Consider the following 15,104-nt stretch of genomic DNA (forward strand, 5'->3'; position numbering starts at 1 on the left):
GAAATGTTCTTTCGAGAGTGCGAGTTTTATACGCAAATAATATCAAGATAAAATAAGCAAATAGAACGAAATGTCTCCATCTCATTTAGCTGCAAACAGGCACTAAAACACTCWKAGACAAGKMWWGWSWWGWCTCTSWYTMCTTGTCTGTGAMKAAAACACTAAAACCGCTGTCGTTAACCATCAAGTTAAACTGTACATAACCTAAAATTCAAAACGTATTTACACATTTTCGGTTTAAATTTATTACATTATACTTTAATTTAATTTAGTGCTTATGCTGTGCGTATGTTGTTTATATGCATATATTTCATGTGCATAAATGGGTAGCGAAAATGGTCTTAAAAAGAACTTTGGTAATTGTTCTCTATGTTACTTCGATGTTTATTTTCGGTTTTATTTTGAAATACAGTGATGTTTTGAGTGATTTCTTATATTCCTTAAGTCCAATTGATACCAGGCAAGAGTTCGACTATATTGTGGGTGAGTTCATTTATTTTTTAATTTTTTATACTTCTTTTTTCTATGGAGTTCCTCCATTTGCACTGGGAGCTATATACTAGCATTGTAGCCACTATTACCGCAAACTAAACAGTTTAATACTATTCAATGTCTGAATTGTATACTTGTTATGCATTGAATTAAAGGCGACCCATCCTCTATATTGGAAGATATCTGAACATGTGTTCATTTTAGTCTATGAAACGATAGCCCTCTGTAAAATACTGAAATTCACTTAAATCAACTTTAAAATCAATGATTTTTTAAATTTTCTCTTTTGTTCTTCTAACATTTTAGTAGGAGGAGGATCAGCTGGTTCTGTTATTGCTAATCGACTCGCGCGAAATGCACAGGATAGAGTGTTGGTTCTAGAAGCAGGAAAAAATACTATGGGACTGTTACATATTCCTTCTGTAGGATTACTGCTGCAGGGGACACCATTTGACTGGTCATATAAGACAGTGCCTCAACAAAACGCTTGCTTGGCGTTAAATAATAATGTAGGTACATTGAACTAGATTTATGGTAACCATTATTGAAGTTGGAACATTTCTTTTGAATTCAATGAATGGAAAAAGTGGAATTTTCTATCAAGAGAACAATAATTTTTTAATGCATTTGTCATTTTAATTAGTTATGTATTAATTATAGTCTAGAGTTGAAAGTATTATTATAAGTATTATTCAATCCGACGAACATTGTAAGTTTCACGTTGGAATTAAATCAAAATATTGAACGAAAAGTTCTAAATTATTTTTGGGTTTTATCAGGCTGTTTTAGTCATGAATAATAACAAAACAAATGACACAATAAGTTCCGTTAAAAGATTTAAACAATTTGAAGACACTAAGTAAATATAATATTATTATTTAGAACACTGTATTATTTAGAAGATGTTTTCAAAAATAAACCACTGTTAATTATTCAAATTTAAAATTTAGATAATTTCATTGTATAAAAACTCAACATTTCTATCTTGAGTAATCTTGGTCACTACCAAAGGGAGTATCCAGAACAGTTAATAAATCCACAAAGAGGGTGAACAAATAGATAACCATTGAATTAATTTCTACAATACATAGCTTTCTGTATTACAAAGGCTAATTTATTTGTACCTTTTGACCGTTTTAAGGTGAGTGTATGGCCTATGGGTAAAGTACTGGGTGGCACTAGCATGTTAAATAACATGTTATATGTTCGAGGGCATGAGGAAGACTTTAAAGAATGGTTTAAAGGGAAAGAGGATTACAGCTATGATGATGTTATGGCTTACTATAAAAAACTGGAGGTGTTCGGAACACCGAAGGAAAAAGGTGTGTGAAAAGCCAACCGCCCGAATAAAATAAACTATCGACGAAGGACCGAAATCCGTTATTGAAAATATACCATACTTACATATATATTCTACCGTTATTAACTGCTCATTTTTTGATATTTTACATCTTTAGAATATACAAGGTGGTTCTAAATTGAGACACAATCCTTTAGTTAAAATTTTCAAATGGAAACTGCTTTTAAAGATTCGAAGTAAAATTTTTTTCATTTATTTCGACGTAAATTTATTAGATTTTTATGTAGCATACTCGATGTCGATATTCACATGGCTCCCAAGAAAGATGCATTTTTATGACTTTGTACACTCTAACGCACTTAGAATATTAGAATAACGTGCCAAAGCATTTCTCAGAATTAAAATTTAATGGAAAATTTAAATCATATCTGAAACATGTCTGTTCAAAAAAAGTTTTACATAAATTTAGTGCGTTTTATAAGATTCCTTCCAAACCATCGTTAAAATCCGTAACTTTATGCAACGGTGGTTAAATAATTTCAGACCCGAGTCGCTTTGATGCGCCCGTTTTCATCAGAGATCTAATATTTTCTACTGATCTAAATAACATTCTATTGAAAGGTGCTAAAAACCTGGGTTTTCCAGTATTGGATACCAATTTCAACAGTAAACTTGGTAAGATAGAAGTTATTTTTGTGGCTAAATATAATTTAAATTGATCAAGCAATAATTAAACGTACTTGTTGATTGATTTAAGGATTTAACATTCCTAAAGCCAACCTGCATAACGGTAAACGATGGACATCTACCGATCAGTTAAAGAAAAATACTAATTCAAACTTACTGATCCGAACAAACTGTTTTGTAAACAAGGTATTACCTTGCAAAAACCAAATGCAAATCTGAAGTAAATCAATTTACACATTTCAGGTAATCATCAATGTAGGTTTTGAAGCCCAAGGAGTAGAATATTCCTATTTGGGAAAAAAAAATTCCGCGTACGCAAAAAAAGCAGTTATACTATCAGCTGGTGTTATTGGAACCCCAAAGATTTTAATGTTGTCGGGAATTGGTCGAAAACATCACTTAGATGATTTGAAAATCCATACAGTTGTAGATTTACCTGTGGGAGATAACTTGCAAGATCACGTTACAACAGGTAATACGATTGGACTTAATGGCGAAGGAAATAATTTTGCTTAACCATTAACACTTAAGCAAATGCAATTTAGTTAATCTCAATATTTTCTTTCTTCAAGGTTTTGATCTTGTATTGCTTAATAACAGTCTCAGTCTCAGCTTAGAACGAATAGTATCTCCCTTCTCAGCATTGGAATATTTTTTTAAAGGTTCCGGCCCATGGTCTTCTACAGGGTTAGTAATGAAAAATCTAAAATACATTGCTACATATTGCCTTTGCTTATTGCTTTCATGGAAATGCTAATTTGGTTCTAACAAGCTTTAAGTTTGCTTGAGTGACTTGACTAAACCCTTTTTATAAAGGATGTTTTTTAGAGGTATAGAAATTTTAACTGAAATAAGTCACTAAATTTATGTTAACGCCACTTCCAAACTTCTTCCAAAGACCATAAAGCACAACAAGCAATAGGTTTTTCTGGATATAAGGGGTCTCAATAATGGCTTCTGGATTTCGTCGCTCCAAATCCGCCAATTTTGTTTATTTACTCAACCATTGAGACAAAACCGATTATGTCGACAGTAAAATGAACGTAGCGCACGGTGAGCTGAACGAACTGAACAGCGATTTTCGAAATAAATTGCCGAATTTGGAGCGACGAAAATCGAAAATCCGAAAGCCATTCCTGAGACACCGTTATATCCAGAAAATATCGCTGTTTGATGTGCATTTTTATGGGCTATTGTAATCAAAGTGGTCGAAAATTGGACATCTTTCGTGGATTGCTCTTCATTCGAGCCAGCCGCGGCGCCGTATACATTAAGTCATAGTTAAGCGATAATGGCTTAAAATTGCCTTTTCAATAAAGCCAGTACCATGATCTTAACATAAATTTTATGAGTTTTATTTCTATTTAAAGTTTTATACCTAAACCCTAAAAAACACCCTTTATAATCCAGATGTACGCTAGATTAGTTTAGAGGTTGTAAATAATGCATAGAATTGCTAATTTAATCATTTTGAAGGTGCGAAGTGATGGCGTATTTTGACACAGGAAGCAAAAATGTTTCTCAAAAGTCTGGAAGGCCAGATCTTCAGTTTATGATCATGCCATTGGGCATAACGGAAGATAGTGGTTATTATTTGAGGAAACTTATGGGTAAAGTTGAACTATGCATTTTTAACGTTGAACCATTTCTTTCTTATACTAAATCGATAACCGGGGCTTATCTACAATTTTTTTGTGAATTTTAGGAATATCAGATCTCGTGTGGTCGCGATATTTTTCGAAAATCCAAAAGAAAAGCATGACGATTTTGCCGGTATTGCTTCACCCAAAAAGTAACGGGATTGTAAGATTGAAAGACAAAAACCCATCAACGGAGCCGTTCATAGATCCCCAGTATTTAACGAATCGACAGGACATCGAAGTACTGATCAGCGGCATCAGATTAATACAAAATCTTCTAAAAACGCAACCTCTCGCGTCTTTTGGAGCAGATTTTAACACTCATGCATTTCCAGGTTAGTGAAAATAATTAAATTCTTACTCCATTCTGTCGGAAAATATGTATGAAGCAATGTTTTGATTGAAGTCTTTTCTAGGTTGCGAAGAATTTCCGTTTGACAGTGAAAAATATTGGGAATGTTACATCAGACAACTAACGATCACTTCTTATCATCCAGTAGGGACATGCAAAATGGGTAGAAAGGAGGATGCTTCTACCGTTGTTGATTTTACATTCCAGGTAAGTGTACGATTCAGTTGATGGCATATAAGAGGTGTATTTGGTTGGTTTAGGTTAAAGGCATCAATAAATTATATGCGGTTGATGGTTCTGTGCTTCCTACTTTGCCCAGCGGCAATATCAATGGTCCGATTATGATGTTGGCCGAAATGGCTGCAGATCTAGTTAAAAAAGCCCATTATTTAAGTTACAAACAGTGTGTACTTATGGATTTATTTGTTCCTGAAACTATGTGTTAGACTGAGTAGTCAATAAAATTAATCGTTTTCTAATCAGTTGATTAAAATAATATAACAAGATGAATGTTTTAAAGAGTTTTACATATGAAGGAATGAGGTATTTTAAGACATCTTTACCGCATTTGTTAAACATTGTAGATCCATTACTATCGAAAATAAAAACAAAGTAAAAAGTTGTTCATTTCAATTATTATATCACAGTGCCAGTAAATGTTTTCAAGTTCCTTCAGTGCCGAATAATTACTTGCATTTTTACAATATCGAATTTCTTATATTTACAAAACAATCTCTTCCTACAATCAATGATTCTGTCTTGAAAAGCGGTTGAATATTTCTAAATGTTTCACTAGTAGTAGTCGTGTTGTTACGACGCTTTGGAAAGGCTAAATTTCGGCAGGCATAACCCGAACTTTGTTTCAATTCCTGAAAAGATTGGTACTGACACTGAGTATCCTCCTAAGTGATCAGCGTTTCTTAGCGCGTTGTCTGCAACTATTGATGGAACTTTCAGTTCTGAACCAGATGGTCGACTGAAAAAAACATAGATAAGCCTAGTGGACTTTTTTTAAATCTTTTATAGAGTTGAATGATTATTATGTAAATAATTAATGTTATTAAGAACTTGAAAAATTGGTTGCGGGTGCAAATTTGGAGAATTCTAACCGGAGATCCAAATGTTTGAATAGTCTTCAGATAGTTGAACACGAATAATTTGCATATTCTTCTATTAGTGAAAAAAAATGTATGTTTTTAAAACTTACCTTCCTCCGAAATCAACATACAACGTTCTTTGTAAAAGTTCATATGTTAACAGCGTAACACCAAATTGCGGGGACGATCTGAATACTCGAGCTGGAAAAATAGCGATTTGTATAGTTCCAGAGGTATTGAAGTATATACGGTTCGAGTTTTCCTTTGTTTTAAGCAAGATATATTTTTTTACATACCTATTGAACCTTTCCAGAACGCTCGGAATCCTTCTTCGGCATATATTTTGCGAGTGGCATCTAAAACTCCTGAGTATGTGGTTTGTCCAGCCCTGGCTACTACCTGTAATCTTGTTTTTATAACGTCGGCTGGTGTAACAAGCGATGCAGCAGGAATACCAGCAATGGCTCCCGCCACCAGCAAAGTAAGTGGATGGTTGTATCCGCTTTCATCTGCAAAACTAAGATAACAAAGATAAATATTTTTCGTTAAACCAATCGAAGCAGATGTAATCACGTAATCGTACCTAGCTTTGGTGTGAGCGTATGCGGGGAAGTATATAGCGCTGAATGGTACATCTCTTAGTAAACATGCGCGAGCTCCTTTGTATAGACCGAACAGGCCCAGCTCCTTTACTACATTCCACGCTCGGACTTTAGCTCCTCCGGCGATTTCTCCAGCTACTTGGAGTCGAATTTTTACAATTTCCAAGGGATTCGTAAAAATTACTTGTGATCCACCAGCCTAAAGAAAAAAGATAATATAACATAATACACTAACAAACAGTAAAGTAATTGAATTAAGTGAATCATTGGGTACTTACACAGGCACCAGACAATATCTCCCCATACAAAGAAATATTCCCATTTTTATCTGTGAGCTTGTCTCTGACTAAATCATTGACCTAAAACCCAGCATTGCCAATATTCCCACATTTGAGCAATATTACTTCTTATACGTACAGTGAGTTTTATGGCCTTTTCAGGTGCGACACCCAATAGTTGCGGTACCAATCCCCTATATAATCCAAAAATTCCCTCATGTCTGATGACTTTTTTAAAGCAATCGAAGCTATTTTTGTACATCAATTCACCGATAAATGAACCAGTGCGTTGATTTTGCATTCGAGTTTTCACCAAATCGATCGGATATACTGCAGTAGCACCCACGGCTGAAAATATGAAATATATTTATAAATTTCGCTTTGAAAACTGGGCATTCAAACAAATAAATGCCAAACCCTGCATGCATGATGAATCACACTCCTCTTGAGACAAATATACTGAAAAGCGATTATATGAGTTATGTGCAAGGATGAATTTACATACTTACCATGCTTTTTTGTGCGAACATAAAACTGTTAATCTACAAGCTGAAGAAGAAGACAACACAAAAGATGATAAAGATACCGGCCAATTAGAACTTACCTCCGGCGATAGAACCTAAGGTGAAACGATAAGCACTTTCAAGAATTTGAATTAAAACTCCTCTTTCCTCGGGACTCTGAAAATTATGACAAAACAAACTGTTGTTTAAATAACTCCAAAATACACAATTCCTGATATAGTCTATCTTTTAATTAAACTTCTTTCTCAATTGAAATCGTAATTAGGTACATTAATTCGAATTATCCAAATCGAATCGAATTCGCCCACTATCATGGTTAAAACTGAAGTTATGTTCAAAGGAAGATAACAATTATAATGAAGGTACTATGTTTACGTAAAAATTAATCATTATCAACTTACCGAAACAGCGTGAATTTCAGCAAGCCGGTTGGTAATTTGCTTAAAATACTGCTCTGGAGCAATTGCATAGAGATCGTTGTACACAATACGCCTGAAAGAAAAATATATTGCAAAATTAAATATGCAGATTTCGATTTTTTTTCATTTTAAAAACCTAAGAAAGTCTAGCAAGTGCTGGTTATATTTTAGTTGAATTAAAAAAAACAGGCTAGCTAAGATGCTGAGTAAAATCATATATCTTGTTATTTGCGTTTTTACCAAAAATTTGACAAATTGAGAATATTTATTTGTCCCTTACCAAATAGTAAATTAGTTTCACCTTCTAATAAAGCTTATTTTAATTACAGTCGGTTATGTGAAAAGTAAGTTACCCTGTTTGATGCAAGACGTCTACCAAATGAAAAAGAATTTCAACTTCGAGTGGAGTCATTTGGGACATTGCCTGTGCGGAATGCATAAATTCATATTTGCTAACTTCTTGAGCACGATGGCCGTTAGTAACGTTGAGGTAAATTCTTTTCACCAATTCCATATTATTAAGTAGGGAATTGAATGCTATGAAGTATGGAAAGCTCACTCGGCGAGATTGAGTTTCTCCTTGTACAGCCTAAGAGTTTAACAAATGGTTAGTAGAGAAAACGTAAAAACAAATTCCAAAAGTGTTCGAACTGCAACTGCATTCAGGTGGAATGTTTATAATTGTATTAACAAAAATACATTTCCAGCCTTTCCAATTTGCTAATAATTTATTAATTCCCGTGACGGACTTAACATGCAATGTTAATAATCCTCCTCATGAAATTGCGCAAATATTACTGGATGTTTAAAACAAAATTTTATTAAATATTTGGATTGCAGTACATAGTATGTAAATAAAAAAAACCATAGTTTTTAAATTATTACCTCTTATTATTAAAATCTTACCTCTATAAGGTGGGTTTGAACTTCTTTGGTGAGTAAGTGACTCTTGATGTTGATCATAATGTCCTGAAAATCCAAAACAGAAATAAAACCAGAGCCATCTTTGTCAGCTCTCCTAAAACCTTCAATGGCATACTCCTCATGGAAGTCATGTAAAAATTGGCTGAACTCGTTGTAGGTAACCAAGCGTTGTTTGTTCTTACCGAAGTAGAGCTGCACAAAAGGCGTATCCATATTGAATGGGATACGCTGGTGCAGCTCAGTTTTTTTCATTACTTCGACAAATTCATCTGGAAATAAATTGGTTTTTCAAATAAAAGTCGCTTTCAGACAAATATGTTTACGGGTCCTGGACTAACGTCGTTCTAAATACAGGAACAAATAGAGAACAAAAATATAAAGGAATAAAACTTAATTTTTAACTTAACCTTCTAAGAACCTTCTACAATGCAAACCACATGTTTATGGACTTCACCATTCTAACCAAAATGAAAAAGCCACATTAAATTAAGTCTAGTTTGCAAATAACAGGTCTGTATTCTCTAGTATTAAAAAGTGAACAAATCTCTTTACCTTGATTCTTAGTGGTAGCTATTATGACCTTTGCAAGGTTACTCAAGTTCAAAAACACATACTTACGGAAGCTAACCATGCCATTTCCATTGGTGTCAAAGAGCTGAAAAGCTGTTTTATAAAGAGCATCAGGAAAGCATAATAAGCCCTCAAAGGCCTGGAACTCGGGATAAGAAATAAGTCCATCCTTGCTGGTGTCAACAATGCCAGCCAATAAGCGCACAGTGTCAGCATTAAAATCTTTATCGTTCAATAAACCCAGGAATCTGATCACAAAATCATCAGGAGTCATAAACTTCTCGCCGTTCTTCTCGATGGAAGCATATTTGTTGAAGATGTCCTGCAACTGTACGGGATTGGCCCTTTTTAAGTAACCTCCGCCCTGAAACAAGTTAAACGATGAAATTCACTGAAAAATAGCAAACTGAAGAATAAAGATAACGAAAATAGTTTGCTTCCCAACTGACCTCAATAAATTTAACAGAATTTTTGGCCATAATACGGACTCACGAATTGATTTGTAGTGCGAACAATCTAAGGATTTTGCAAACAATTTAAAAATCGCGACCCGTGCGCGTTTCTTACATCACAGTGATGCAGTTAAAAATAGTTTCAAAACAGCGCTACTGCTGTACGCAGAAAATCGAAAAATAAACTCCAAGAGCATTGTATCAAGGTTTGTGAGAGATATGTACAAATATATGTGATAAGTATAAAATTGTAAAACGCCATGAACAAATTGGCATAAATCAAAAAAATGTTACCAGGTGAGCGCATTGTAGTACTGCCAAGAATAAAATGGAAGAAAATATTTTTTAAATAAGCCCAAAAATTGAAAAAAATGCTTTGCCCAGTAACTAATTTGCTCTGCATGTGATCTGCAAATACTTTATACGGTTGACTGTAGGTGTGGTGTATAAATAAAATGTTATACCTTCTTCAAGCGCACGTGCCGATATATTTAGAATCGTATCATTCGTGTTAGCCTTTAACGTACACAATACTTGAAATTAAAAAAATGAGGGAGCCAAAAGATTTTTTATTACATTAGAAAAGCTATAATTGTCGAAAGTTAGCTAGCTGATCGAAAACAATCATACAGGGGTTCATAGTTCCTTCAAAAATTGAGAGATAGTTCTGTACAACAAAATTAATAGTTTAAGAAAAAGTCGAAAATTCAAAAAGAGAGAAAAAGAGAAGCGGGATTTGAATTGCTTGAACTAAAGCTGTTTGCACTATTTGGTCCACTTTTCTTTCTTTTTTTTAAACAAGTGATTTGTGCATAATTTTGTTCACAACTTTTGGATAATAAATACTTAAAGACTACTACTAAACGTAATCTGGAAATTGATTTGTGTATACCTACAGCGCGTCTCAATTGTGAGATACAGAATATAATCTTAACGGAATTGAATTAACGCGTTTTACAAATTTACTTTGAGCTACTGAACCGACCAAATCACAAGATGAGCTAAACGTAAGCTGCTAAAAAAGAATATTTTCTATAAATATAATTACACCTATCCAAAAGAATATAAATTATGTACCTATTTGTAAAACATATAATTATGGCAGAAAAACATTGCAAAATTATCATTAAAAAATTCGATAATGACACTATATCTCACTCTTGACACACCTTGTAGGTATACAAAATATAATTGCGAATAATGAGAATTTAGAAAGACTAATTGAGGTGTTCAAGCGGTTTTGCGAAAACGTGTCTAGTTAATTTGAAATAATCCTTTCGTCGGACACGCACTGCTTATTATCACTGGTCAGCTCATAATCATTAAATGGTAGGTGCTAAATTTCGCATTTTAAACATAATGTATAAGAGTCATAGCTAAACAAGTTATCTTGTTCAAGGTGGGAAGTGAATTTCCTATGGGAACAATTCGTTTTAATTTATCAACATTTTTTGATATTAGTGGAAGTGCAGAAGATTATTAGATTGGTATGAATTCTCACCTTAACATCACGTGATGCAATACTCATGATACCAAAGGAGTAAAATTCAAAACTCACCAGGCAACACTTGAGATAGATAAGAAAATACGCGACCTTATGCTTTTTGAATAGAATTAATTTTATCGTTCCCAGCATATAGCAAATTAAAATGTTAAATGGTAGATTACGCTTTTCAGTTATCAACTGACGTCATTATCGTCCCGCAACTAAAACAGCCTGTTAACGATTTGCAATAGTTGTTTGTTTTTATGAAAAAATATGCACGCTTATGATTGCGTCCTCCTAACCGTTGAAAACACGAATCAAAGCCAGCAAATTTCCATCACATATTGAATTGATACATTTTATTATTTTCTATTTAGGTACTGAGTTGTTATATGTAGAATATGTATATGTAACAAAAAAATTATCAGTCATATTTTCCAAGTGTATTCCAATTCAAAGGAGTGCTATAAGCTGCTTACACTATGATGTAATAGGCGCTCTTACGAAAGTATTTATACAGGGTGATTAAAAATTGGCGGCATTCCTCTGGAGCCCTTGTCTGGGGGTGCTTTGGGAGTACAGGAAAAATAGTAAAACAATAATTGTTATTAAAAACTGAGAATTTTGCAAAAAAACTATATCAGAAAAACGGCAACACAATGTTTTTGAATCATCTTGAAGAACTGTAAAATGTATTCTAGGCATAAATTCGAAATACAGTCACACTTTTTCAACTAAAACTTAAAATAATGTTGCCATTGTTGGCTTAATTTCATTAGAAGTAAGAAGTGTATTGCCATTAAATTTGCAATAACTTGTTTTCTTTGCAGTAACAGTAAATTCAGCCATATTCAGAATTTCAAATACCAGATCACAACTTTGTAGAATCTTGAACCAAGTCAATACCAGTCTTATTAAAATGGCATTACTCGTATACCTACGTATTAAAATATAAAAATGTACAGTTGTATGACTGAGATACTATCTAAAGTTGCAGTTTTCTAGGTGAAACTTGACGCATTTCTTGAACGAAACGAAACGATTAAAAATATCTTTTCATTCGTAAGGACCTTTTCTTCGATTCTTCGTCTCAAAAAATATATTTCAGTTTTATCGGAAATACCTAAGATTTACAGATACAGCTCAAACAAGAAAGCATAAATTAAAAAACAGCTTATACCTATTTTGAAAAAGCCGCAAATATCAGTCCTGAGAACCACTCGGACATGACTAAGCGAGAGAGCACTGCAACTGCAGAGCTATTTTACTTCAACTTTAATAAGTTGAAGTAAAACTCCTAAAGTACAACTTTTAAGTTTTTAGTATTTTTTGTCTATTGGTAAAGGTTTAAAACAGCCGAATATCAATTAGGTTATTTTTCGTTATATTATAGGTATTCTCAACATGTAAAGACGTAGTAGCCAATTTCTCAAATGGCAAGAAACCATTTAAGCGAAATTTAAATTTAATTTAATTTAATTACATATACTTTAGAATTGGTTGAGAATATGTAAAATCTGAGCAATAATTAAAACGTTTGTGATAAAGCACCTCGTAAACGTAAGTAACTTCTAGTTAGGATTTACCGGACATTCTTTATCATTAACACGCTAGAAGAGAATGATCTAAGAACTTCTATCGTTGCAACGATTCAAATATTTAATTCAACGTAATGAATAATAATATAATATATAATAAAGATCTGAATAATAAATACCATTTTTTCGCTAGCTCATCTCGAACTCTTATTTGTTTTTCTCCAGAATTTTTTTATCTCTACAGAGATAAACGAAAATCTTCAAAAACTTGACGAAAAAACCTCCATAGTTGACATTAGCTGAATGTTTGTGGGATTCTTGTGTTACAAAAAGAGTTTACTTAGTTTGTAACTCGAGTAATTCACAAACTAAGCATATTTTTGTGCTAGTTACTTTACTAAATAAATGTCCACATTATCATACTTATGTATGATTAACTGAAACTCTACATAACTCAAAGAAGATGACCCTTGACTGGAGATAACTGAGCATTAAAAATTATTATGTATCGTTTTGTTTGCTCGTGTTTGATCATGTTTATTTATTAAATTTAAATTTTATTGTAGGTATACATACATGCCATGCCGTTTCGGTTTTATTTATCAGTTTTTTGAAGATGGGGGAATTGTAAATTTAAAAGTCAGTTTCTCAGTTTTCTGAGGTCGGACATATACCGTGTACCATATAAACATTTGTGAAACATATAATGCAGATAACTGAAACGACATTTGGGGATTTAAATACTCTATTTGAGAAACGTTTCTGAAACAAAAAATTGTTTAGCGGGTTTGTGTCAACAGCGATTGGTTAATGTAATACTACATAGTTTTCATTTTATTAGAAAATAGGTAGTACCCGTATGATGCATAGGCATGGACGTTGGACAATAAAAGTGAAAATACTGGAATTCCAAGAAAAGTATACCTAATCCTTACGTACATATTTAAACTTAAATTAGACTTACCTACCTCTTGGCAAGATGCTTTAAAGACACTTAATACTTTCTCCATTGCAACTTGGGGATTGTATCTTCAAAATCTGTATATATTTAAAAAAAACCAGGAAGTGCTTATGTGACTTTTTGCCAATTTTCTTGAAAAAATCCCTAAAATTTCCAAAAAACTGGCCGTGTTAAGCAGACGCAATTCTTTAAACTAAAATTGGCTTATCCGTAAAAAATATGTCTGGACAGATAAATAATACGCTCAAAAATAATTTTGAAAATGACCTTTTCTAAGGTTACCAGTTTTCTGGTTTCAGGCGTTTCCACGGCGTTTCAATCCAGTTCATAGATGAAGACAACTATCTGATGACTGATCCAGTTGTCAGTGTCAAGCTAAATCATATGGTGTGGATGACGACGATGCGGCAACCAGGGAAATCAGGCAGCTGACCGAAAAAAAATGATGATTGGTGACTCCAAAACTGACGGAAAATTATAGAAGGATAAACATTTTAAATGTTCCAGTAAACTACAGGATTTATGTAAATGTAAATGTACAGGATGTAAAGTTTTTCGTTTCAGTTGCCGAGATAGTGCAACGGATATGCATCTTAAGTCGTTCTTTGAGAAAGAGAATTCTTTGACGACCACGCCCATTTCTTTTGTGAATGGTACCTATTTCTATTGGCTGAATTAGCTGTTAAAGTCCTAAAGAGGGCGGGACTTTGGACGATGGATCATCGTACCATCGTATAAACGGATGCAACGGGCTTAAATCCTAGTTGGATAATCCTTCTAGAATCCTTCTGGTAAACAAGGTTTATAACGCTGTCTAAAATATGTTATGAAAAGGACAAAATTATATTAAATGCTAGAATATTTATATAAAGGGATTTAGCAGAAAATTCTTTGTGCTGGCTAGTAGAAAAATCAAGAAAATTATACATAATTACGTGTTTATCAATTTAAATGTTTAGTTTTAAAAACAAAAAATTTTCATTTATTGTACATTATTTTACTAAGTACAAGTACTAAATGTACTATGCAGAAAAATATGTAAATATTTGCTTTTTACACCTTAAACTCAAGCAGTGAAGCTATAAATAATACATTGTTGGGAAAATGAACAAAACGCCAATTAGCCAATGAAATATTTACGAAAATTGATTGAAATTTGTAATTGCTTCGTAACATAGTCAGAGATAAATTATTTTGGTTTTAACCAATAGAAAATTTCATAAAGGTCTCTAAAATAATAATTTCAGCTTAATTAGTTTGTGGCACATATTTGAAGGGTTTATAGAAGACAAACTTTTATTTAAAAGTTAGGGCATTAAGTTCAGAAAAATAAAGGCAAGAAAACACATTTTTGAGTTGCAACAAAACTAACAAACCCTAGTCCCAGACAGCACAAGACGTCTCTAACGGGCATTATGCCCTCATACATACATTTAAAGTTTAGCTCTCTAGTTCCACAGACTACATACTATTTTAACTTGTGGCGAATCTTGACAAGACGCATTCGCCCCAAAAGGTTGGCTGACGTTGGCGACCCTGCTGAATGCCAGGCATACCAATAGGCTGCGGTGAGAGAGACAACATCGCAGACATCTCTCTCTCGAAGGGACAAAGCCTCTCAACAGGGCATTTGCACTTTCGCGCGCGGACACCCCGCTTACGCTCTATTTATTGTTAGTTGATTAAAAGCACAGATTACAGAGTATAGATTGGACAGTTTTGCTTTCCCGCCAAAATGATTTTGCTAAATGCAACCACAGAGAGGCGTCGTCCAAAAATCCA

The 15,104-nt window shown here is 33.5% G+C and overlaps 2 protein-coding genes and 1 long non-coding RNA gene across 9 annotated transcripts; 2 read left to right on the forward strand and 1 right to left on the reverse strand.

Annotated features, from left to right (window-relative positions):
* Nucleotides 1-155: 155 nt before the first annotated feature.
* Nucleotides 156-5,093, forward strand: LOC109543349 (glucose dehydrogenase [FAD, quinone]; the record flags this gene model as incomplete). 2 transcript variants are annotated; one of them, XM_048661112.1, is given in 11 exon segments in its annotated part: nucleotides 156-483; nucleotides 799-1,001; nucleotides 1,634-1,814; nucleotides 2,336-2,467; nucleotides 2,550-2,665; nucleotides 2,723-2,951; nucleotides 3,052-3,166; nucleotides 3,956-4,089; nucleotides 4,185-4,454; nucleotides 4,536-4,678; nucleotides 4,732-5,093. In XM_048661112.1, coding segments are annotated over 11 exon segments (1,893 nt in total). In that variant the 3' UTR covers nucleotides 4,918-5,093.
* On the reverse strand, nucleotides 4,878-13,691 carry LOC109543346 (calcium-binding mitochondrial carrier protein Aralar1). 6 transcript variants are annotated; one of them, XM_048661098.1, is made up of 12 exons: nucleotides 13,330-13,691; nucleotides 8,934-9,249; nucleotides 8,298-8,584; nucleotides 7,745-7,980; nucleotides 7,374-7,464; nucleotides 7,053-7,128; nucleotides 6,588-6,796; nucleotides 6,449-6,529; nucleotides 6,152-6,369; nucleotides 5,865-6,085; nucleotides 5,679-5,769; nucleotides 4,878-5,447 (listed from the first exon to the last, which is right to left on the reverse strand). In XM_048661098.1, exons 1-12 carry the CDS (start codon nucleotides 13,369-13,371, stop codon nucleotides 5,282-5,284), a joined length of 2,034 nt encoding a protein of 677 aa, XP_048517055.1. In that variant the 5' UTR covers nucleotides 13,372-13,691; the 3' UTR covers nucleotides 4,878-5,281. The 6 variants fall into 6 exon arrangements, with proteins under 6 accessions (XP_048517055.1, XP_048517068.1, XP_048517066.1 ...); XM_048661111.1 differs by having other exon boundaries at nucleotides 13,326-13,473; XM_048661109.1 differs by lacking the exon at nucleotides 13,330-13,691 and adding an exon at nucleotides 12,541-12,598.
* Nucleotides 13,692-13,736: 45 nt separating this feature from the next.
* On the forward strand, nucleotides 13,737-14,359 carry LOC109533363. The gene is made up of 2 exons (XR_002171515.2): nucleotides 13,737-13,828; nucleotides 13,887-14,359. It is a non-coding gene; the product is annotated as an uncharacterized LOC109533363 (long non-coding RNA).
* Nucleotides 14,360-15,104: the final 745 nt, after the last annotated feature.

This window comes from Dendroctonus ponderosae, unplaced genomic scaffold (assembly GCF_020466585.1).
Source record: "Dendroctonus ponderosae isolate FM_Combo_2020 unplaced genomic scaffold, Dpon_F_20191213v2 Dpon_F_20191213_1, whole genome shotgun sequence".
In the NCBI taxonomy this organism is placed as follows: Eukaryota; Metazoa; Arthropoda; class Insecta; order Coleoptera; family Curculionidae; genus Dendroctonus; species Dendroctonus ponderosae.

Coding starts and splice junctions, on each gene's coding strand:
- LOC109543346 (XM_048661093.1), bottom strand. CDS start 10,973: ATGCTGGGAACGATAAAATTAATTCTATTCAAAAAGCATAAGGTCGCG. Junction 6,797..7,052: donor CTTAGGTTCTATCGCCGGAG/GTAAGTTCTAAT, acceptor TCATATTTTCAG/CCGTGGGTGCTACTGCAGTA. Junction 5,770..5,864: donor GTTCTGGAAAGGTTCAATAG/GTATGTAAAAAA, acceptor CTATTTTTCCAG/CTCGAGTATTCAGATCGTCC.